General features: G+C 38.2%; 4 protein-coding genes and 1 pseudogene across 5 annotated transcripts in view; 1 reads left to right on the top strand and 4 right to left on the bottom strand.

The window, feature by feature from the left end:
- disp1 (dispatched homolog 1 (Drosophila)) overlaps nt 1–4,893 on the top strand; it is a 51,969-nt gene extending 47,076 nt beyond the window's left edge. Inside the window, exons 7-8 of one of the 2 annotated variants that reach the window (XM_016461679.1) lie at nt 541–638; nt 712–4,893. In XM_016461679.1, the coding sequence (XP_016317165.1) occupies nt 541–638; nt 712–4,290 (3,677 nt within the window). In that variant the 3' untranslated portion in view covers nt 4,291–4,893. The remainder of the gene's footprint in view (nt 1–540; nt 639–711) is intronic. The other variant, XM_016461681.1, reaches the window with a different exon arrangement.
- Nucleotides 4,894–5,616: 723 nt separating this feature from the next.
- On the bottom strand, nt 5,617–9,523 carry tlr5a (toll-like receptor 5a). The gene is made up of 2 exons (XM_016461667.1): nt 9,251–9,523; nt 5,617–8,450 (listed from the first exon to the last, which is right to left on the bottom strand). The coding sequence occupies exon 2, from the start codon at nt 8,438–8,440 to the stop codon at nt 5,786–5,788; it is 2,655 nt and encodes an 884-aa protein (XP_016317153.1). The 5' UTR covers nt 8,441–8,450; nt 9,251–9,523; the 3' UTR covers nt 5,617–5,785.
- Nucleotides 9,524–10,373: 850 nt separating this feature from the next.
- Nucleotides 10,374–12,490, bottom strand: LOC107669444 (toll-like receptor 5; annotated as a pseudogene).
- Nucleotides 12,491–12,516: 26 nt separating this feature from the next.
- LOC107669417 (toll-like receptor 5) lies at nt 12,517–17,951 on the bottom strand (the record flags this gene model as incomplete). Its single annotated transcript, XM_016461624.1, has 2 exons — nt 17,912–17,951; nt 12,517–13,543 (listed from the first exon to the last, which is right to left on the bottom strand). A coding segment is annotated over exon 2 (1,017 nt), but the record flags the coding sequence as incomplete, so codon positions are not given.
- LOC107669416 (thrombomodulin-like) lies at nt 17,328–18,845 on the bottom strand. The gene has a single exon (XM_016461623.1). It carries the CDS (start codon nt 18,843–18,845, stop codon nt 17,328–17,330), a length of 1,518 nt encoding a protein of 505 aa, XP_016317109.1.
- Nucleotides 18,846–25,031: the final 6,186 nt, after the last annotated feature.

The raw sequence follows: 25,031 nt of genomic DNA, 5'->3' as shown, positions 1-25,031 counted from the left end.
ATATATATATATATATATAGGCACTTTGTATTCTATTTATATTCTGCACTTCATTTCTAGGACATCTGTTTGTGTTTACATTCAACATTAACCTTATTAACTGCGCAGAATTGGTTTTGTGTGCATTAACAAAAGTATTACTTCTGGAGTCAATAGTATGCTGCCAAAATTAAGCGCAAATGTATTAAATGCATAGTACTAAAGTTTGATGTGTTGACATTAATCAAATCTGCCACCTAGTGGTTCATGAAGAAAAGCTGCTGGCTTTTGGTTCACTCTCAGAAAAAAAAAGTGCAAAAGCTGTCACTGGGGCAGTACCCTTTCAAAAGGTATATTGATATTGAATTATCGTCCAGCCCTAGGTATACATTTGTACCTTATTTACCCCTTAAGGGTGCATATAAGGTACATATTAGTACCTAAAGTGTACATATTAGCAGCTTATAGTACCATATACCTTTTGAAAAGGTACCGCCCCAGTGACAGCTTTTGTACCTTTTTTCTGTGAGTGTTTAACCACCAATTATTGTCTCTCTACAGGTGACAGCTATTCCCGAATCGTATTTGCCTCTGCAGAGGGAAAGAACTTGTGGAATATACAGGCAATAAAATCCATGTGCAATTTTGACAATACACGGGTATGTAGCATTGCATTGCATATATTGATATTTTTTAGTGTTTTACTGGTGTTTTTCATGTCTGGTCCTGCAGGTTCGCTCCCATCCCCAGTACTTGGATCTGTGTCAGCGCACCACTGCTGCCTCCTGCTGTCCCAGCTGGACGCTTGGGAACTACATAGCCGTCCTTACTAACAAGTCCTCCTGCCAAAAGATCACAGAGCGAGATGTTTCCCACACTTTGAAGATCCTGCGCTCCTGTACAAAGTATTACCACAACGGCACTCTTGGTCCCGAGTGCTGGGACATGACGACCCGTAAGAAGGACCTCAAGTGTGGCAATGTGCCACGGAAGTGTACAAAATACAATGCCGTATATCAGATTTTTCACTTTTTGGTGGACAAAGACTTTCTGAATCCAAAGAACACGGACTACCTTCCGCCTAACCTCAAGTACAGCATGCTCTTCTCCCCAACGGAGAAAGGTGAAACAATGATGAACATTTACTTGGACAACTTTGAGAACTGGAACTCCTCGGATGGGATCACGACCATCACAGGAATAGAATTTGGCATCAAACACAACTTATTTCAGGACTACCTTCTGACGGATACCATGTATCCAGCAATAGCTATTGTTATCGTGTTGGTGGTCATGTGCATCTACACAAGATCAATGTTCATCACCCTTATGACAATGTTTGCCATTATCAGTTCGCTGATCGTCTCGTACTTCCTGTACCGTGTGGTCTTCAACTTTGATTTCTTCCCCTTCATGAACCTCACTGCGCTCATCATACTGGTTGGAATTGGCGCCGACGATGCATTTGTGCTTTGCGATGTCTGGAACTACACAAAGTTTGACAAACCCAATTCCGAACTCTCTGAAACAGTCGGCGTCACGCTTCAGCACGCGGCACTCTCAATGTTTGTCACCAGCTTTACCACAGCCGCTGCCTTCTATGCCAACTACGTGAGCAACATCACTGCCATCCGATGCTTTGGTGTGTATGCTGGTACTGCTATCCTGGTTAACTACATACTGATGGTTACCTGGTTGCCAGCTGTGGTGGTCCTACATGAGCGGTACCTGGTCAACCTCTTAACTTGTTCTCGGTCACAACACCACCAGACGGAGGGTGCTACAACGTTTTGGACAAGCCTGTACCAGATGGTCAACAAGTGTCTTTTTAGCATCTCAGAGGCCTGTCGGGTTTTCTTTGAGAAAGTTTTGCCTTGCATCGTGATCAAGTTGCGCTACTTGTGGCTCTTGTGGTTCTTGGCGATGATGGTGGGTGGTGCCTACGTTGTTTGCGTAAATCCCAAGATGAAACTGCCTTCTCTGGAGCTGTCGGAGTTTCAGGTTTTCCGCTCTTCCCATCCCTTTGAACGCTACGATGCGGAGTACAAAAAACTCTTCATGTTTGAACGGGTCAACCACGGGGAAGACCTCCACATGCCAATTACCATCATTTGGGGAGTTACTCCAGTTGACAGCGGAGATCCGCTAAACCCCAAAAATAAGGGTAAACTAACACTTGACACAACCTTCAACATTGCGAGTCCTGCAAGTCAGGTATGGATTCTCAATTTTTGCCAGAAGCTTAGGAATCAGAGCTTTGTGTTCCAGTCTGAGGAGCAAGACTTCACAAGCTGCTTCATGGAGACTTTCAAGCAATGGATGGAAAACCAAGACTGTGACGAGGCTTCCGTCTATCCCTGTTGTAGTCAATCCACATTCCCTTACCGACAAGACGTCTTTGAGTTGTGTATCAAACGGGCAATTATGGAGCTTGACCGAAGCACCATCTACCACCTTGACAGCAAGACTCCAGGGCCAAGGTTTGACATCAATGACACAATTCGAGCAATTGTGCTCGAGTTTCAAAGTACCTACCATTTCACTCTGGCGTACGAGAAGATGCATCAGTTTTACAGAGAAGTGGATGCTTGGATTCAGGAGGAGCTGACAGATGCTCCTGAAGGACTAAGCTATGGATGGTTTGTAAGCAACCTGGAGTTCTATGACCTGCAGGACAGCCTATCGGATGGGACTCTTATCGCTATGGCACTGTCGGTGGTGGTGGCCTTCAGTGTTATGCTCCTGACCACCTGGAATATCATCATCAGCCTCTATGCCATCATATCCATCGCCGGAACCATATTTGTCACAGTTGGGTCGCTGGTGCTCTTGGGTTGGGAACTAAATGTGCTCGAATCAGTGACCATCTCAGTTGCTGTAGGCCTCTCTGTGGACTTTGCTGTCCATTATGGAGTGGCGTACCGCCTTGCACCAGAACCGGACAGGGAAGGAAAGGTGCTATTCTCCTTGAGCAGAATGGGCTCGGCTATAGCGATGGCAGCACTCACAACCTTTGTAGCCGGTGCGATGATGATGCCATCCACAGTTTTGGCCTACACTCAACTGGGCACATTTTTGATGCTAATCATGTGCATTAGTTGGGCATTTGCTACATTTTTCTTTCAATGCATGTGTCGCTGTTTGGGACCTCAGGGCACCTGTGGACAGATTCCTTTGCCAAAGAAACTCCAGTGCTATGCCTTTTCAGAGCACACATCTGAAAACCAATCTAATCCGAACCAAGGTAAACTCGGTGCTTGCTACACAACCAAGTACCAGATAGATAACGCAAGAAGTGAGGGTCGACACGAACACTATGAGCTTGAGCCCTTGGCGTTGAATTTCAGGAATGAGGAAAAGGCCTCTGATGAGGAACAGGAAGCATGTACACAGTTGCACAATGGCATCACTTCTCATCACTCAACCTTGAAAAGCTGCACCAACCCAGGAGAACCCAGTCCTGAGATTGAAAATGGCTTACCAGGCACAGAGCTTTCACATCTTCATCAATTTGCGTACAGTACAATGTACACCTGTGAGAACTCCATGCATCAGTATATGAGGGAGCGACAAAGGACTCCCTACCATCCTTGCAGCCAATCTCGAGAAACCCCATGCCCTGGTAAACAGACCAATCACTTACCTGTGGGTCAGAACCTTCGGTCCTCACGGGATACAGTGCACACTCCCGCTGACTGCTACGTAAACTGTGGCCACTTCCAACATTGCTCACAGAGCCAAACATCAAGGCCAGCCCCTCACAGATGTTTCCCTGGGGGCTACAGCATGCACACAGTGCAACTTTTGCATCAGGCACTGTCGTCCGATACTGCAGTGCACGACGGGTCCCACATCAACGCGTGTGGCCCCAATTCACCTCTACCAGAGAGCCAGAACTTTCCAGCTCACATTCCGTTTCCAGATGTTCAGCGCTGTGCTTTACCTGACACAACTCGGGTCTGTACTGTTAATCACGATACACAGAAGACAGGGGACCTAGCATTAAATTCCCAGACCCCTCACAAAATACCATGGAACCATATAAAAACAAAACTAAATGGCACTTGTGTTTTGCTGCAGGACAGTCGTGAGATTCGCGAAGCGATTCCAGTGGTACCGGAAGGAAGTGTCAAATGCAATCTGAGTAACAAAGACAATAATGAAAGGGCAGAGCCTGTATCTCCCAAAAAAATTAACTGTTTTAAAAAGGCTGTAAAAGCGAAGTGCAATTCTGTAGAGTTTCACAAACCAAAAACCAGCGTGCCTACTATTGCCATTAATTCAAAAGCCTCATCTGAGAGTTTATGCTAACATTTAAAATGAGAGCGTTAGATTGAGATATCAGAACATATTGCCATATTAAGATTTAGCACAGAAAGGCAACTGGTTGTTTCCTGACAGGAAAGAGTTTCTTGACATTATGTGCATGGGAATCCTGACATGACGTCAAGGAAACCTTTTGTCTGATTTAAGAGGACACTATTTTTTTGACCCACTGGCTGGTATTTGTGACATCTGTTTTAGATAATGTTTTTAATTTCTGGCCACAGGCCATCACTTTTTCATGGGAATAGAAAAACATAATCAGAATTATTTTCCTGCACATTTTATATGAACTTGTATATATTTTATGTATGCGTGTTGTGTGTGTAATTGAGTCATGCACTTTTTTGTTGATGCTGATTTGAATGTTTTGCCTATAAAGTTTTTAATACTTCACAAGCAAACTTCAATAGTTTCTGTGATGGTGAATTGAAAGACTCATTGTGCTTTCTTTCAAAGTCGTCTCCTTTTTTCCAGTTTCTTAGATAAAATCGCCTCCTCCTGCAGTGCGCAAACATTTACATTAGCCTCAGGACTTCAGGGAAATTGAGTCAGTTTATGTGACTTAACACAAAAGAAAATTGTTTTTGTCAAATATACTACATGCAAAATTAAGTATTCTTTTAAGTGTCATGTTCTTGACATGTACGTTTTTTTACTAATTTTTGAAAATTAGAATCTGTTCTGTTCTTTTTTTTAATAGAAAGATAATTATAAATATTTACAAATTTTTGTATTATTTGTTAATATTGGGTGTACCATTAAAGGCTGCTATCTGGTGTAATAATAGTATTAATCATAATAATTTAAATGTATAACATCAAATTTGGTAAATTTTAAATAATTGGTACCGGTAGTAAAAAAAAAAAAAAAAGATATATATATATGTAGTGTATCCAACATTTGTCCTCTGATTTGTCCTTTTTTAGCAGTAACCATTTGGTATTTGCCAAGGTTCATTCAAATAACTGAATGCAAAATAGAATTATAAACAAAGTATAATTTTACAAAGTAGTACATTATCTTTAAAAGTCATGTTTTATTTAAAAACCAAGTAGTGTCCCACAGATATTTGAATTGACTTGACACTTGAATTGTAACACACAGTATGATTTATTCAACTTTGTGCCAAATCCTGAAACAGTATGAAAATAAAAATTAAAATGGTGTGCTATTTACATAAAACATTATTTAAAGCAATTACAGTGTTAATGCAGGTATCTGTTAATCCAATTAAAGATGCATCTGTAATGTCACAGTTCCATTGAACTTTACACCAACTGAGCGAAAAGTTCATGCTACAGCACATTTTGGATAATACAAAATAAACTCTTATAATTATACAGTTCAGTATGGTGTCAAGCTTAATACACTTCATTTTTGTAGACGTCAATGTCCAAAAGAAAGCGGGTCAAACACAGTAGGACGAATGAGAACCTCACCAAAAGCAAAGAAAGGTATGTCCAAACGAAGTCCTTCACAGTTACACTGCCGTGTCCGCATGAACATTTGCTGCTTCAGGATTGTTTTTGACCTTGTCTTTTTCTTTAGCATTTGTTTGTTTAACCTTGGTGTTTTTTCTTATTTTATGCAGAAGTTGGTCATAAAACCACTCCAAGTCCTGGTTGTCGTCGGGCCACATAAGGTACCTTCTGGTCTCAATGTAGGATCTCAGTTGTTCGTACTTCAGTAACCTGTACTGCGGTATGTTCCCTGCAACCAGCACCACCAGAATGTCTTTAAGTTCCACTAGCATTCTGCACTGAGCCAGGTTGAAGGTTTCCAAGCACCAACCATCCTTCAGGAAATGTTCAGACACCACACAAAGGGTTTTTTGACTATTCTGGATAGCATTTCGCATGTTGGTAAGATGGTCCTCCCCGGGTATGAAGTCTCGCTCCTCAAAGCAGCAGCGGAGTGTATTCTGCTCTGAGAACTGAGAGTCGAGCCTCTTCAACAGCGCTCTTTCTACCCACTTAATATCACTGGAACTGAAACAAAGATACACGTCGTACAGGAATCGATCAGGATCAGGCTCAGGCTTCTCTTGCTTTTCATCCACAAGTTTGGCAATAAGTTTTTTGTAAAGCTTGAAGATGTAGCCACGTTGACAGACATAAATGATGGCGCTGGCAGTGAATAATATGATCAGTGTGGAACAGCAAATGAAAAGCGCAAGCCTCAGTTTTTCAACGCTCCTCTCATCCTCTTCATCCTCACATTGAATGCTGGATCTCACAACCGAAACCATGTACTGATCCTCAGGACTGGCACATGTCACATCCTCAATGGGGTGAAAAAGTGTTACGTTGGTTTGATTTAGCCATGTTTGGAAATCCCTTAGGTTGCAGTCACAATTAAAACCATTGCCCAGCAGGCTGAGGTAGCTGAGGGTGCTGAAGAGGTTTGGATCTACTGAATAAACAGAGTTGTATTCAAGATTAAGATATTGTAAATTTGTAGGGAAAATACCATTAGGAAGGTACTTCAAAGAATTGGAGGACAAATCCAAAAAGATCAAAGAGTTGAGGTCTTTGAAAATGTCTTTGGGAAGCGACTGAAGTCTGTTGGAACTAAGAAAAAGCGCTTCTAACTGGTGAAGATCGTCAAATAGGTTTAAACATGTTCCTTCTGACCAGATAACTTCCAGACCTGCAATTGCAAGATCAAGGATTTGTATTTTTTGTGAAAGCACTTTATGCTCGTCATCAGGGCAATAAACAAGTTCGTTACCTCGAAAAACAATTTCCTCGATTTGAGGAAACTTCTCTAGTATCGTGTAGAACTCTGACGTGGAAGATATTTTGTTAAATTGCAGGTAAAGGGTTTTGAGGTTTGTGGCAATGTTGAGTAAATTGGACGCATGTGTAATTTTGTTGTCACCCAAGTAGAGCTTCTCCAGGCTTGGTAGGCTTGCAAATGTATGTGCATATTTGAGCGAATTTCCTGTTAAATTTAAGTCGAGTAGATTTGGAAGTCCTTGAAATGACTGATGTCCAAGCTTCCATATATGATTATATGACAAATCAAGCACCTCAAGTTTCTCTAGATTCTGAAAAGTTTCAGAATTAATAATACCCAGGACGTTTTTGGACAGGTTTAGTTGTAGTAAATTTGTCATACCCAAAAATGCATTGTTTTCAATCTTGTTGATCTGACTTTGTGCCATTGTAATTTGTTCTAGATCTGGCAAATAACTAAATACTGAATATGACAGAGAAAAAATATTTGAACTGGACAGATCGAAAGTCTTAACACCACTCGCTTCAAGACCCTTGAATGTGAATTTGTCTGGATCTTTTGAATTATTACCAGAAGATCTGCCCAGGCTGCAAATATTACTGAAAATTAGACTTTGGATTTTGGTACCACTGACTGCATTAAAAAATCGCTTTGCAATGTTAACATTAAAGCCGTTTCCAGATAGGTCCAATACAGTTACGGACATGTTCTTAAACGGGTTTCCACACTTGTCCCATCCTAACCAGTACTCATTCATGTCTTGCAGTGTCACGGAGGCCAGTTGCAGAAGCGTGAAATGTTTACCCTGAAAGCTGAGGAGGTCTTCTTCACAGATGCTCTTCACTTTGTTGTGAGAGAGATCCAGCACATGGAATCTCCTCATATTTAAAAAGAATGATGCCGGCTGGATTCTGTGAATGTTGTTATTGCGTAAGACAAGCATCTGTAGAGACACCAGAGGTTTGAGGACGTCACCAGACAAAACAGAACCATCTAAACTGCACTGACTGAGAGTGAGATTTTTAAGGTTGGATAATCCGTTAAACGCTCCTGTATCCATTTGCAGCAGGTGGTTGTAGTCTAGCTGAAGTGATGTTAAATTAGAGAGTCTTCTGAATGTATTGTTTCTGATCACAAGCCCTGGTGTTTGGTGCATCAGTATGAGGACTTGTAGATCTTCCACATGAGAAAAGGATGTTTCATGGAGTTCAGCAATGCTGTTGTTACTCAGATCCAAGTTATTTACATGCTTGGGCAGCTCTGGCACCTCTTGAAGGCCTCTATCTGTGCAGAGGACAACAGAGCCGTCGACTGAACACACGGAGGTGCATTTCACAATGTGAGTGCTCATGCATAATCCAAGGAGGAGTAGAGATAATATGTGTCTTGTTGCCATTCTCAGATCACTGTAGAAAAAAACACACATTATAAAAAGGAAGGTTAAAATAGTTCACCCAAAAAAAGATGATTCTGTTGTGTTACTCAAATATTTTTACTTTTGTAGCTACTCCACTGCAGTAGAAGGAAGTCAGAAACACAAGAGCGAGTAAGCTATATGATGGCAAAATTTTCTTTCTTGGGTAAAGTATTGTGCATTTTAAGTTTGCAATTGTGGACACCAAAAAGTTAAATAATGCAATCCAAGCATAATTTAGTAAAGACTACAACCACAGAACTGAATAAGCTTTTAGTATAGTTGCAGTACAAACTAAACATTTTGATGTAAACTAGTTGTGTACTCAAAGTTTACTACTGTTATACTTAAAGTATACTTTATATATATAAATAAAGTATATTTTTATATACTAGAAAGTGGGCCAATTTAGTCCCAAGGAGTATTGAAATAGTACACTTACAAGTATACTACTAGTACACTGATATTTGTATACTTACTACATAAAGTATACTTAAAAATATACTTGAACTTTACTTAAGTATACTTACTAAAATAAACTTGAAGTATACTTCTTTTTGGTAAGGGATCTAATAGCACAGCCAGCTACTTCTGTAACAGGTTTAGCCTATCTTACAAATCGTTTGCTTATAGTTCAAAGTCCAGTGACTTTAGGGGCTTAAACAAGTTTTTAATGTGAAATTCATTACATTCTTACGAGATTTTACTATCAGTGATCCGATACGTGTGAGAGCTTTACTGCAGAGTGCATAAATACTAATAACAACCGATCAATAGTTTTTCGCGCCTTACCTGTTCGGCCATTAATCCAGTGTTAAACTGTTCAGCAGTTTCTGAAGTCATTTTATTGTCAAGTTTCAAGAGTTCCGTGCGGCGATAATGTGGAGTACCTCCTCTCTTCTCTCCCCCTTCTTCGTTTCATGTGTGTTTCTCAACGTTTCTGAAATAGGAAATAACTCTGACCCAGTGACTCATTTTCCGGTAAGGGATTCTTCAAGTGTGAGTACTGAACAAACGTTCAGATACTAGTACGAATATTCACGGAACGGTGACATATGCAGCACAGTAACGGTGTGTTTTGTTACCTTTTTGCCCTTATAGTGATTATAGTGCAGTATCACTCCGCTCTGCACGAGACAGCTTGTTTTACGGGGATTTAGACTACTAAACTGCAGTATCTACTATATAGGGGCAGCCCGTGTTATTAAAGTAACTTTGTATGTTTAATTAATTAAAGAAACAATTATATCTATAAAATCAGCTGCTATTGCAGTCGTATTTGATAACTTTAATAATGAGCAGATATTAATTTGTGACTACTGAACTGTTTTAATAAATCTTCCTGTATTCTGAAGATGACTAGAGGAAAAATAGTGAAGTTTAGCATATAAATAATTTAATTAAGATGAACATTGTTAATCCAAGAATCAAGTTGACGACGTTTGGCTGCTGAATCGCGCTCGTACCTTAAAAAAAAAAAAGCGCGGGAGCTTATAATTCAAAAATTAACGGTACTTTGACTCATTATTCAACTGACGATTTCTTTACTAAATCACCCGTGTATGGAGTTTTTGGATATTAAAAACAATCGTCGACCCTGAGACATCTCGTTGTTTTTGTTTATTGGCAGACTGAATCTGGACAGAGCTGCTAAGCTAACCAGTTCAAGGGTAAGAACTTAACAAGAGTGCATTCAAAAAGAGCAATATATTTTGCTGTCTATGAAAGCTATGAATGAGTTTTTATGTATTATTTTGCTTCTGTTTTTAACCCCCCTCTTCTTTCCCAAGTAGGCTAGTTACTAAAAACATAAGAATTCTCATTCAACACCATGGAGTAAGGTGAAATTAAGGCCAGAAATTAAGTAACTATCAAAGCCAACAAAAAGAAAACAATTTATAATATTATATTTTGCCCTTGTATTCAGGAAATAAGTTGAATATCAGTTACTGAGTGGCTTTTTTTTTCCCAGTTAACATTTTCAGGTTGTGACATTTATTTGCAGATTACGTTTTCAGGCATTTACTGAAATTAGCAGCATGTTACCAGACAAATATTTTTATGTATAATATTTTTTCATTATAAATCATATATTTGTAAATGGAAATCATGAGATAATTATACCCAATCAAGATCTCCATTATGCATTATTTGGTAATATAAAATGTAATGAACAAATATACCATAATTATACTGCTGGGTTTGCATGGATATTTGTTGCATCAGCCTTTGTTTGTCCGGTTGGTTTATTTGTTTGCTTAACCTTGGTGTCTTTCTTAATTTTATGCAAAAGTTGGTCATAAAACCAATCTAAGTCCTGGCTGTCATCGGGCCACAGAAGGTATCTTCTGTTCTCAATGTAGGATCTCACTTGCTTGTACTTTAGTAACCTGTACTGCGGTATGTTCCCTACAACCAGCACCACCAGAATGTCTTCGAGGTCCACTTGCATCCTTTTTTGTGCCAGACTGAAGGTTTCTAAAGTTCTAACTGGTGAAGTTTGTTAAACACATTGAAACATTTTCCTTCAGACCAGATCAGTTGCATTGTTGAAAGCTCGAGATTAAGGAGTTGTAGTTTGCCTGAAACCACTGTTTGTCTCCGATTATGACACATCGAAAACATGTTACCTCGAAGAAAGATTTTTTCTATTTGAGGAAATTCCCGTAGCATAGTGTACAAATCTGACAAGTCTTTTAATCTGTTGAATTCCAGGTCAAGGGTCGTGAGATTTTTAGCAGTGTTGGGTAAACTAGACAAAGATGAAATTCTGTTCTCACCCAAGTAGAGTTTCTTCAGGTTTGGTAGGGTTGCAAATTCATGAATTGACTCCAGAGCATTTTCTGTTAAATTTAAGTTGAGTAAACTTGGGAGTCCCAGAAATGACTGATCTCCAAGCACCCTTATATGGTTGTAAGACAAATCAAGCACCTCAAGTTTCTCTAGATTCTGAAATGTTTTAGAATCAATGCTACCCAGGAAGTTTTTGGACAGGTTTAGCTTTTGTAGATCAGTCATACCCAAAAATGCATTGTTTTCAATAATGTTGATCTCATTTTGTGCCAATGTAATTTGTTCTAGATCTGAAAAATGACTAAATACTGAATTTGACAAAGCAAAAATATGTGATTGGGACAAATCGAAAACCTTAACACCACTCGCCTCAAGACCCTTGAATGTGAATTTGTCTGGATCTGGGAAATTGTTATGACCAAAAGAACTGCCCATGTTGTAACTGTTACTGAGAATGAGACCAAGGATTTTTGTACCAGTGATTGCATCAAAAAAACGCTTTGCCATGGGAACTTTAAAGCCGTTTCCAGATAGGTCCAATACAGTTACGGACATGTTCTTAAACGGGTTTCCACACTTGTCCCATCCTAACCAGTACTCATTCATGTCTTGCAGTGTCACGGAGGCCAGTTGCAGAAGTGTGAAATGTTTACCCTGAAAGCTGAGGAGGTCTTCTTCACAGATGCTCTTCACATTGTTGTGAGAGAGATCCAGCACATGGAATCTCCTCATATTTAAAAAGAATGATGCCGGCTGGATTCTGTGAATGTTGTTATTGCGTAAGACAAGCATCTGTAGAGACACCAGAGGTTTGAGGACGTCACCAGACAAAACAGAACCATCTAAACTGCACTGAGTGAGAGTGAGAATCTCAAGGTTGGATAATCCATTAAAAGCCTCTGTCTCTATTTGCAGGAAGAAGTTGTAGTCAAGTTTAAGTAATATTAGATTGGAGAGTCTTCTAAACGTGTTGTTTCTGATCAAAAGTCCTGGTGTTTGTTGCTCGACTTTAAGGACTTGTAGACCTTCAAGACGAGAAAAGGAGGTTTCGTTGAGTTCAGCAATGCTGTTTAAACTCAGATCCATATGATTTACATGCGTGGGCACCTCTGGCACATGATGAAGACCTCTATCTATGCAGAAGGCAGCATAGTCATTAACTGAACACACCGAGGTGCTTTTCACAACTTCAGTGTTGATGCACAATCCAAAAAGGATCAGTATAAATATATATTCCATTCTGAGAGCACTGTGGGGGGAAAAGTCATACCCAAAAATGCATTGTTTTCAATCTTGTTGATCTGACTTTGTGCCATTGTAATTTGTTCTAGATCTGGCAAATAACTAAATACTGAATATGACAGAGAAAAAATATTTGAACTGGACAGATCGAAAGTCTTAACACCACTCGCTTCAAGACCCTTGAATGTGAATTTGTCTGGATCTGGGAAATTGTTATGACCAAAAGAACTGCCCATGTTGTAACTGTTACTGAGAATGAGACCAAGGATTTTTGTACCAGTGATTGCATCAAAAAAACGCTTTGCCATGGGAACTTTAAAGCCGTTTCCAGATAGGTCCAATACAGTTACGGACATGTTCTTAAACGGGTTTCCACACTTGTCCCATCCTAACCAGTACTCATTCATGTCTTGCAGTGTCACGGAGGCCAGTTGCAGAAGTGTGAAATGTTTACCCTGAAAGCTGAGGAGGTCTTCTTCACAGATGCTCTTCACATTGTTGTGAGAGAGATCCAGCACATGGAATCTCCTCATATTTAAAAAGAATGATGCCGGCTGGATTCTGTGAATGTTGTTATTGCGTAAGACAAGCATCTGTAGAGACACCAGAGGTTTGAGGACGTCACCAGACAAAACAGAACCATCTAAACTGCACTGAGTGAGAGTGAGAATCTCAAGGTTGGATAATCCATTAAAAGCCTCTGTCTCTATTTGCAGGAAGAAGTTGTAGTCAAGTTTAAGTAATATTAGATTGGAGAGTCTTCTAAACGTGTTGTTTCTGATCAAAAGTCCTGGTGTTTGTTGCTCGACTTTAAGGACTTGTAGACCTTCAAGACGAGAAAAGGAGGTTTCGTTGAGTTCAGCAATGCTGTTTAAACTCAGATCCATATGATTTACATGCGTGGGCACCTCTGGCACATGATGAAGACCTCTATCTATGCAGAAGGCAGCATAGTCATTAACTGAACACACCGAGGTGCTTTTCACAACTTCAGTGTTGATGCACAATCCAAAAAGGATCAGTATAAATATATATTCCATTCTGAGAGCACTGTGGGGGGAAAAAAACATGCATTTTAGTGTTACATTTTTTTTTTTTTTTTGAGATGACATGCTTTTGTAAGTTGTTTGTTTGACTAGTTCAAGGTTCACTGACTTCAAAGCATTAACTACAACACAAAAGACACATTCTGATACATTCAGCAATCTGAAAGTTGTAGGCTACTACGAGGTCATGACTAATAACACAGCAATAATTCAGCGTCTTACCGGGTTCGGTCACTAATCCATACAGCGTTTTGGCGTGAAATAATGAGGAAGTTTCAATAATGCAATATTAAGACTCGTACAGCGTCGAATAAACAGCTATCCGTCCTCTCGCTTGAGTTTCTAGTGAGTTCTTCCTCTGTTCTCTCTCTCTTCATTTCATTTGCGTTTCCCAACATTTCTGAAATAGGAAATAACTTTCTGACACAATGATTCGTTTTCCGGAAAGGAGTTCGAGTGTGAGCACTGTAACTCTGGAAAACTACAATCATTTCAGCTTCTTTAATAAGGTCGCGAGTTTTCATCGGTAGCAATATTTTAACAGTAGCAACTGTTTTATTGAACTTTGTTATTCAGAACGTCGTTTTAAGACCAGAATCTTCGTTTATTTATTTACAGTGAAATAAACAGCGTAGAAATGTAATACAATTGTGCAATACAGGAATGACCAATGATTAGTCAACTGACAGCAACTGCAATGATTGGACATTAAGTCTTGCCACTCTTGAAGATAAAACACTAACTTTTTATTTCACGTGAGAGTATGAAGTAATCTAACTGCACTTGAACTAGTTCCTTACTGCCCACTAGAGGAGGTCCTTTACCAACATTAGCCTACTCAGAAGACCAGCAGAAACTTCTGTAGGAAGGTAATAACACAAATAAGATTAAATCAAATGTTTAGAAATAATGTCCATTAATGCTGCACTGTGCATTTCTATCTTCATATTTGGACACAGATTGGAGAGAGAGGACGAATCAAGGTTGGCTACTGTAAAGGAAATTTGGTAACACTTTAGAATAATGGTCCGTTGTTAACAAGTAACTAGCAGGGAGTAATAGGTAGCCTAGTACTACATTAACACTTAACTCAATACTATTAACTAATAGAGAAGCAAGATTAACTAAACAGTAAGTAGTAGAAAATTTAGGACAAGGTAGTTCCTTATTAGATATTTGATAATTACTAAATAAAAATATCCTCATTGAGAACTACTTGCGAACTATGACCAGTTAATAAATAATAACCAATTAATTACTAATCACAACAGTAACGTCTTAAAAGTGAACAATTGGGTTCTTTGTGGAAACTAATTTATGAATATGATATCCCCCAAATAAGTCGGCTACATTTTAAAATTGTGACTACTACTCTTACCAAAGGATGGATGTTCTCTGTTTATTTCAAACTTACACATAGAATAATGATAAAAATAAAAATTCACTTTAAAATGTTAATAATTAAGAAGTGATGCTGACAAGCTCATGATTGAATTAGTTCACAATTATGAGCACTGTTTCGTGTCAGTTCAATATGTATCCCACTCCAAAAGACCTACTGGTAAAATATCAATAGTGCTCAGGGAAAAAATACATTTAAAATACATTTTATGCCTTTCTGATTTATTATCAATGTTGGAAACCTGTGATACTTTTTTCAGGATTCTTTGATTAATAAAAAGTTTTGGGTTTTTTTGTTTTTTTAAAGCACAGCATTTATTTAAAATATAACTTTTGTAACGATATATGTTGAAAAGTTTTTTTTTGTTTTGAAAGAAATTAGTTTTAATTCAGCAAAGATTTGCTACATTTATAGAAACAGTGATAAAGATTGATATTGTTAGAAAACATCCCTATTTTGAATAAATACTGTTCTTTTTATTTTTTTATATCAATGAACCCTAAAAAAGTATCACGGGTTCCAAAAAAAAAAAAAAAAGATAATAATAATAATAAATAAATGAAGAAATAAAAATAAGCAGCACAACTGTTTCCAATATTGATAATAAATCAGCATATTAGAATGATTTCTGAAGGATCATGCTCTGAAGACTGGAGTAATGATGCTGAAAATTCAGCTTTGCATCACAGAAATCAATTATATTTTAAAGTATATTAAAATAGATAAACGTTTAAATTGTAATAATATTGCACAATATTATAGTTTTTCTGTATTTTTGATCAAATAAATGCAGGCTTGATGAGCATAAGACACTTTCATAATGCTGCATAATTATCAAAATGGTAATATAATAAAGTCCTTTCATGTCACCATTTCGCCAGCCTACACTTCACATAATAGGCCTGTAGGTGGCACTTGGGCTTCATTAACTATGATAGTTTCATGAAATAGTAACGTGTATCATACATAAATATAAGTGAATTGAATACTGATTACCATTATTGCCGACTTTTGGCGCTGCATGGTTTTGTGCCGTGCTTTTGTAGTCATTTAGCATCCATTTTCTCAGCGATGTAATTTGATTTATAAAATGAGACAAACCGCAGATCCAGATCGCTCCACAAATAAGCTCGTCTGTCCCATGCAATTTTCAACCGATTTATGAATAAGAACGGAAAATGACTGCTCCACTTCAAATTATTGTCCAATGAAATTTGAACTTGTGCCAGATCATGATTGGTTGGTGTATTATACATGACAAACGGGCATTGATGAATTATGTAATATTTTAAAATATATAATATATGGATTTGTAATTAAATCGGCACACTAGCTTTGATTATTGATGAAAAATTTTTTTTAAATATTGTTTGGTTTATTTTTTTCCTTCCGTGACCCACTCACTGAAAGATCCATATTTGAGAGCCTATACACCCTAAAAAATGCTGGGTTAAAAAGGGACAAACCCAGCTATTGGGTTGTTTTGACCCAGCGGGTTGTGATTAGCAATTAATTGGTTATTCTTTATTAACTGGTCATAGTTCGCAAGTAGTTCTCAATGAGGATATTTTTATTGAGTAATTATCAAATATCTAATAAGGAACTACCTTTTTGTCCTAAATTTTCTACTACTTACTGTTTAGTTAATCTTGCTTCTCTATTAGTTAATAGTATTGAGTTAAGTGTTAATGTAGTACTAGGCTACCTATTACTTCCTGCTAGTTACTTGTTAACAACGGACCATTATTCTAAAGTGTTACCGGAAATTTTGCTACACGTTATATGAAAATATAGCATTTATTCTCTTCAAACAACACCATTCAGCAATCCTGACATTCAAACTTGTGCAAGGTAAGATTCCGTTTTTCTGACATTGTCTAAGCCTAATATATTTGTGTTTACATACAAAATCAAATATATTCAGTTATGTTCTATTTACATTTAAGTTTGCGTGACGTCCGACTTTAAGTGTCTCTTTTTATATATCTGCTTGGGAATGTCAGTGGTAGGCTGTGTTTTTCAATGATCACCTTGTCCTAAATTTGCTACTACTTACTGTTTAGTTAATCTTGCTTCTCTATTAGTTAATAGTATTGAGTTAAGTGTTAATGTAGTACTAGGCTACCTATTACTTCCTGCTAGTTACTTGTTAACAACGGACCATTATTCTAAAGTGTTACCGGAAATTTTGCTACACGTTATATGAAAATATAGCATTTATTCTCTTCAAACAACACCATTCAGCAATCCTGACATTCAAACTTGTGCAAGGTAAGATTCCGTTTTTCTGACATTGTCTAAGCCTAATATATTTGTGTTTACATACAAAATCAAATATATTCACTGTTATGTTCTATTTACATTTCAGTTTGCGTGACGTCCGACTTTAAGTGTCTCTTTTTATATATCTGCTTGGGAATGTCTGTGGTAGGCTGTGTTTTTCAATGATCACCTGTTGAAAATCGAAGATTTCATGGTGGCCTTTGTCCACATCATAACGGTGCATTTTACTAAGACGTCTCATTATGCAGCGAGCGAGGCAGACCAGTAAAAGAATACAAAGAACAATGCAAAGCATTATTCCTAAAAGACTGCCAGCTGAGATGGACACTGGCCTGTCTGTTGGAGATCTGCTCGTAGGTATAAAACTATCAAAAGGCGTCGAGCTGCCTGAACCCTCAAAGTTTTCTCTACATTGGAGCTTGCCTAGAAGCACGAATCCTTCATCGCAAGAACATTGAAATCCTCCAGGTGAATTGTCACATGCATGGTCACAGTAACCACTATCGCATTCATCTATGTCAACGCAAAATTGCTCTTCAAGTAGGAAACCATCAGGGCAGTTACACTGGGCGTTGTTGTTGCGATCACAGTTAGCTGGGCATTTGCTTTCCGCACAGTGCATATTACATTTGTGCATGTCCTCCACAGACTGGATGTATCCCTGAAAGCACACACAGTGATAGCTACCTTCAGTGTTGTTGCAGTAGTGCTCGCACGGTGCAAACACGCATTCGTTATCATCCACGCAAACGCCACCTTCAATGTGAAAGCCGGGTTTGCAGCCTTCGCAAGACTTCCCATCTGCACCTAGATGAAACCCCGGGCGACACGTGCACACGAATGCATCGCCAAGTCGTGCGCACTCGTGCTCACATTCCGCGTGCGCGCAAGGCTCATCGTCCTGCTTGCTGCATGTGACTCCGTTGATGTCGGGTTTAAATCCAGGCTGACAGGTGCAGGCGTAGCTTTGCCCTTTCTGAACGCACTTATAATCACATCCACCACCAGCAGCTTCACAACTCCACGGTGCTTGAAGCCATGCGCCTTCGACACAGATGTGTCTCGTTCTCAGCGGCTGCAGTGTCCCAATGGTGAATTGAGGAATCTCTTTGAGCTCTTCCTTTGCTGTAAATCCGAAATGAGTTTGATATGAGACTGGTGCATCGATGCTAAGCGGCGGACAGTAACCGGGGTTGTCGTATTCGCACAAATACCCCTCAATTCTGTCATTGCATGCTCTTTCGGTCCATTTGAGAACTTTTTGTGACACCGAAACACATTGAGGAGAACAAACCGTTAAGTCGCTTTTCCAATTGACGTAGTGGGTTGTGTTGTCTCCCGTGACCCATCTGTATCCCTTCAACCCATCGTTTGAGTCTGAACACTGATATTTCAGCCCAAGCCAAAAGTCTCCAGAAGCGCCGCTCAACAGCCCACCGAGAACATCGGCCGCTTCTTCGGAGCGCACGGTCATCAGATGTCCTCCTTTCTCTTGACAGACGAGCTGCGCAGCGTCAAAACTCGCACTGTCTTGGTGGACGACAAAGCATTTTCCATCAACACAAAACCCGTCTTTGATGTTTTCCCCGCAAACTCTCAGAACAACGAGCGCCAGCGCCATTACTGTGATGTCTCTCATTTCTGCTGGCACGTTATATAACGTTATATCTTCACGAAGTTATGGAGAAGTACCAGCGTGTTGATAGCACGTTCATGAGTTCGAGGTGTGCCGTGCCGCATTTATAATGACATCCATGTCTCCAAAAATTAAAGGAAGTTCGTGTTATCTGGCAGAGATCCCGCAGCGCCACTAACACACACACACACCTCGAACTCATTCTCTCTCTCTCTCTCTCTCTTTCTTCCTATCTATCCCTGCTGGTGCGCATGGTTTTGGACACTGGATATCCATCTTGAGGATTTAATTTCCAAATTAGTTACCGCGAATAGATGTCCCATTTTCGCCTAACTATGTTTTGGTCAAGCTATAGCTTCCCTAAAATAGATAGAGAGGTTATTTGCAACATTTTACATAGATTCAAAAAATGGCGAAAATGGGTTTCACTCAAAAATAGCTAGTGATTTCACAAATAATAATAACAGTAGGCTACACTGTGAGTTAAATGTACAATTTTGAAGTAGACTGAAATAGTAGGCTATTTTATACTTAAATAATCTTTGTTTTTACAAATTTGATTTTTTTTTACAAAGAATATTTTATTTAAAATTTTATTTTTTAGGCTCATTTTCCTTTAAAAAATAATTTTATTTTTAATTAACACATTCAATAATATAATTATGCACACTCAAATGTTTGTTCTTATAATTTGCCATGAGAAAGTTTGTATTTTGAACTTTTGGTCAATGTATTTGGATGCTTCAATCATGCTTAACTTAACACTTACATTGATTTTGATTTTGTCAACTAATGTCAACTGATGCAATTTATTTATTGTATTTTATTTGTTTGTTTATTTGTAACTTATGCATCCAAATACTTTTCAGGGCCACTGTCTTGTACATAGACAGAAATATTAATGTTTTATTTAACCTTAATAATGCTTAATAATTTTCACTTTAAAGCACAATTTGATTTACTTGCAAATTTGGTAAGATAAAAGTTGTCATTACAGTTGTGTAATTTGGGGTTTGTGTTGAGCGTGGAATGTCACAGTAAGGAAAACACCAGCATGATGAATTCAATACACCTATAGATTTAGGCTCTTTTCAACCTTTTTTCAAGTGGGCACAGTGAGTAAGGACTTGCAAAGGGTGGAAACATCCGATTCATTTATCAGTATCCTACAGGGCTATTTAACTGTTCTCCGATATTTTTGTTTCCATGACTTCAATGAAACATGGGTGGATAGCGGTACCTTCAACAAAAGGAGTTTGTTTAGATTTTGATACTGCTTAAGGTTTGTAGGTGTGTGCATGGTGACTGAGAGTATTAGCCAAAGATTAAACGCAGCCCACCCTGAGCCAGACTTTCTCCTCATTTCCTTTCATAGTCTGTCACACCTCAAACGAGCTGTACTTTCATCATGTAGGAAGTTTTCATAGATGTCAGTCTGCATTTTCCCCTCCAGAGCAGACCATGAAAGGAAATCATAAGAAGACTAGGATTGTTTTATTAGTGACAAAGAATGAAAACACAACATAAATCAGGCAGAAAATGGGCGATGTGGCAAAATGAAGAGGCCCTAATGCCTCGTTATTAAATCCCATGCAACCACTATGATTTTGATTAAAGATCCCAAAGTTGGTTTGAAACAACCCAGCATTTTTTAGAGTGTAGGACTGCATTTTGTGTGACTGTTAACCATTTGATTTCCCAATTCAGTGATTTTCGCGAGATGCTCCTGTTCTTATTTTGGTGACCTTCTCATGACAGGAAATTGGAGAGAAACACCAGTAACAGTCATTCAGTCCCGTCACCCCTTTTCAATTCTTAATCGGTGAGTTATGCACGTTCAAGCACCACTCACATCATCAAAATGTAATCATCTAGTCTAATTTATAAATGGTTCCCAAACGTGTATTAGTAAGTAATATTAATTCTCAAGTAGGGCGCAGTCAAATCCTTCCTGCTCAGGTATTGTCACAGCATGCTTCGCTGCTTTCTTTCCAGTCATATCCTCAGGAAGAAAGGAAGGATGTTCCTCTTTTCTTTTCACAGAGTAGTGAAACCTTTTGCACCTAGAAAGAAGCAGTCGAAGGGAATGTATTAGACAACATCCAGATGAAACAGTATGAGAATTATTTGATGTTATCTTTTGCTCCACAGGTAGAAGTTAATGGATTTGTCAGAAAAAGATTTCATTATTACAAAAAAAAAAAAAAGAGATCACTTTAACTATCAAAAGTTTAGTAGGCTTGTATCTATTGGTCACTCTATCAAGACAGGACACGAATTGACTGATTTCACACTTTTTTTTTCATATAATTACAATTATCTGAAATAATCACAATTATTTGAAAACACTTTTGGCATGAATTTAAAGCCAAAACAACATTAAATTGTTTAAACCTTAAAAAGGGGCCCTAAAAGGGGACTTGATGAACTTTTACTAAAATTAATATAATATATATATAATTATTATATTAATCTAATACATTTTATATTATATTTTAACTATGCTGATTCAGAATTTAAATATTTTCTAAATTTAATACATTATACATTTTATATTATTATATTAATCTAATACATTTTATATTATATTTTAACTATGCTGATTCAGAATTTAAATATTTTCTAAATTTAATACAGTAAAAAATATTTTAAAACCATCTAATATCATCATCATTGAGAAGATTTGGATTTTTTTAAACAAAAGGATGGAGGAAAAATGAAAGGAAATGTGCTTAATTGTCATCAAAATGCTACTTCATTTATTTTATGCAAAATGTATTTTAGTTTTTCTTTTGGGTTTGGCTTAAATATGACTTGGACATGTTTTTGGGTCATTCACTTAACTCCAGTCTCTCTTGGGTGACTCTTCAGTACTTTCTGTACTTCAGTACTTTACAAAAAGCTTCTACTAAATCACAATCAAAGACCCGTCTTCACCAGTTAACTTAACACTGTGTTCTTTTTAACTTAATAGCCAATGTGCACATTGTTGTACATGTTTTGTGATATGAACCATATGAAAAAAAAAATTACCAGCAATTTGGTGATTGAAGCCAATTTAGCCAATAAAAGCAGATGCTTTTATTCAAAGGAAGGACTGAGTGTTGCCTTCTGGCTCTCACCCTGCAGATACAGCAGTAAAACACATCCTCCCTTGCCTTTCCTTTCCTCATCTTGTTTTTGGAACCTGCTGACGTCTGACATGCGTTTTATTGCTTTGCAGTTCACAGACGAGAATCTGACGCTCGGTTTCAAAACCTAGTGCGCTGCCTACGTAAGCAACATTTTAAGACATCACTCCCAATCCAAATGCTTTTCCGAAAGGTAGGCAACTCTTAAAATACCTCATTTTGGTGAAATTGCATGTAAGGAAGCTTCAAATGCATTGAAAATGCTATGCAAAATAAAAAAAAATGAAACTAGAAATGTTGATAATGAATATACTTATATATAAATCATCCAAAATTAATATGCATTGATAAAATATTTATTTTAATCCAATTTGTTATGCATATTAGGATATCCCAGCATGCCTCTCACATCTTCTCTATTGAAATCAATTGTAGACCACGTCTTATTTTTCATGGGTCTTTGACTATACAATATCTGTGGCATGATAGAGTTATGAAGAGATGGATGCTTGAAATATTACTCTTTATTAAAAATGTTTCTGTTTATATTTCTAGATTACTTTTATTTACTTTGTAAGGCATCTGTGCTCAAAACTGGTACAAGAAATTACTCTTATTCTTCTTATTGTTAGTTCCTATTTAAGGCAATGAATGGTGGACAATGGAGAAGATGGACAGTGAGTAAATTAATTTGCACAAGCATGTAAATTCAAATCATGTGACTAAGGTTTGAGAATCATGATGAGGTGAAAAGTCACAGTAATTTGTTGAAGAAGGTTTCAGTGTGTTAGACTGTGCTGGACTGTTTGGCTCCAAACTATTTCTCTGTGACTTTTTGTTCTGCAATATTAGGACTATATGAGGTAAAACTATGTGGTTAAAACATGCATCCTACACAATGAAGACAGTTAGAGCTGCGTAATTCACTAAATTAATTAAATGTCTAACTCAAGCAGGTTGTTGCTCCCTCTGACCTGTAGCATTACTCTATGATAATGTTTTTTGCATTAAATGATGGATTGGAGGGATTTGAATTCTTAATTTGAAATGTCAGTGTAACTGACAGCATAAGCTAACAAAATTAACATGTAAAGCTGATTTATGGCTGTCATTTGTTTTTTATGCTGTAGTTTCTTAGCAGTGGTGATGTTTTTGTGATCATCTCTTGATAATGTGCCAGTTTCATGCTCAGTGTTTGGTAACTAATATGCCGTCACATTTCTTACAGCCTGAGTCTTGCAGTGATTGCTAAATTTAATTTATAATGTGAGATAATCCTACAGAAGGGAGTGAGAAGATGGTTAGAATCATACAAGAATTTCTAGAGTTTTACAGTTTCTGAAGAAAGTGTGTTTTCCTATGCTATCGCTCGCAGAAAAAAGGTACAAAAGTTGTCACTGAGATGGCACCTTTTCAAAAGGTACTAAAATGTACTACTTGGGTACTACTATGTATTTTTATGGTACTAATATGCCCTCTTTAGGGGTAAATAAGGTAAAAAAAAAAGCGTACCTTTCAAAGGTACCGTCCAGTAACAGCTTTTGTACCTTGATTGGCTGCTTACACTCTTAAAAATAAAGGTTCTTTATAGGCATCGATGGTTCCACGAAGAAACTTTAACATCCATGGAATCTTTTCATTCCACAAAAGGTTCTTTATAGTGGAAAAAGGTTCTTTAGATTTTAAAATGTTGTTCACACTAAGTAAAATGGTTCTTTTAAAAACTGTTCACTGAAAGGTTCTTTAGAGAACCAAAGATAGTTCTTCTATGGCATCACTGTGAAAACCCATTTTTGGAACTTTTATTTTTAAAAGTGTACACAAGTCTATTATTTTCCGGTCTCTAGACACTTCTCCTCAACCAGACTCATGATTTGAGGAATCATTCACTAACACTGCAGGAAGATGCACACTGCAGTAACTTAAAATACTTATTGTTAGACGTTTGTTTAGAGCAGTGGTTCCCAACCCTGGTCCTGGAGGCACCCCAACACTGCACATTTTGCATGTCTCCTTTCTCTGACACACCAGTTTCAGGTCTTGGAGTCTCTACTAACGAGCTGATGACCTGAATCAGGTGTGTTTGATTAAGGAGACATGCAAAACGTGCAGTGTTGGGGTGCCTCCAGGACCAGGGTTGGGAACCACTGGTTTAGAGCACTAACACTAACAGTGAGCAATAGTAATGATTGCGTTTGCAAAAGGATATACAACTGTTGGCGATCTAACACTCTTCTGCTATTAAATATGACTGTAACTGGCCACATTATTGTACTGTTCCCGGATAATGGAAAAACTGCATGAGCCGGTGAGCAAGGGAGGTTTTGGAGGACATCCAGTCCGTGCCTGCTGAAAGCTCTACTGGAGCTCTGCAAAACATCCCGGCCTGAGCCGTCCACCTTATTCACATGTTGTGATTCAGCTGAATGATTTGGGACCAGATGGCAGTCATTTAGCATTGGACATTTTGATATATGATATACTTATGCATGAGTGTTTTACATTGGCAGTGCGCCTCAGAGAACCTTCAGGCCAGCCGAGATGTCAAGTCAAGTCACCTTTATTTATCGAGCGCTTTATACAATACTGGTTGTGTCAAAGCAGCTTTACAGTGTTAAACAGGAAAATAGTTGGTCAATAATGCAAGAAGACAATAAGTGATCATTGATGATTCAGTAATGTCATCATCCAGTTCAGCTCTCTTTCAATATTGTCTGTGCAATCAGTCAAGTGTCCCCAACTTAGCAAGCCAAAGGTGACGGTGGCAAGGAACCAAAACTCCATCGGTGACAGAAATGGAGAAAAAACCTTGGGAGAAACCAGGGTTAGTCGGGGAGCCAGTTCTCCTCTGGCCAGACGAAACCAGCATGGTGTGTTTTAATTCCAGGCTGCAACACAGGTCAGATTGAGCAGAGCACTCATCTGGTTCCCGTGGTCTTGTCCCGATGGCCCTCGAGGTGACGAGGTCTTCACAGGGCATCTGTCTCTGGGGCGCATCTAGTTGACATGGTCTCCGCTGACATTCAGGGCTGTAGAGGTC

The sequence above is a fragment of the Sinocyclocheilus anshuiensis genome, unplaced genomic scaffold (assembly GCF_001515605.1).
Source record: "Sinocyclocheilus anshuiensis isolate Anshui unplaced genomic scaffold, SAMN03320099.WGS_v1.1 scaffold96, whole genome shotgun sequence".
NCBI lineage: Eukaryota > Metazoa > Chordata > Actinopteri > Cypriniformes > Cyprinidae > Sinocyclocheilus > Sinocyclocheilus anshuiensis.
Note: the sequence above shows the minus strand (reverse complement) of the source record. Positions and strands in the feature narration are given on the sequence as shown.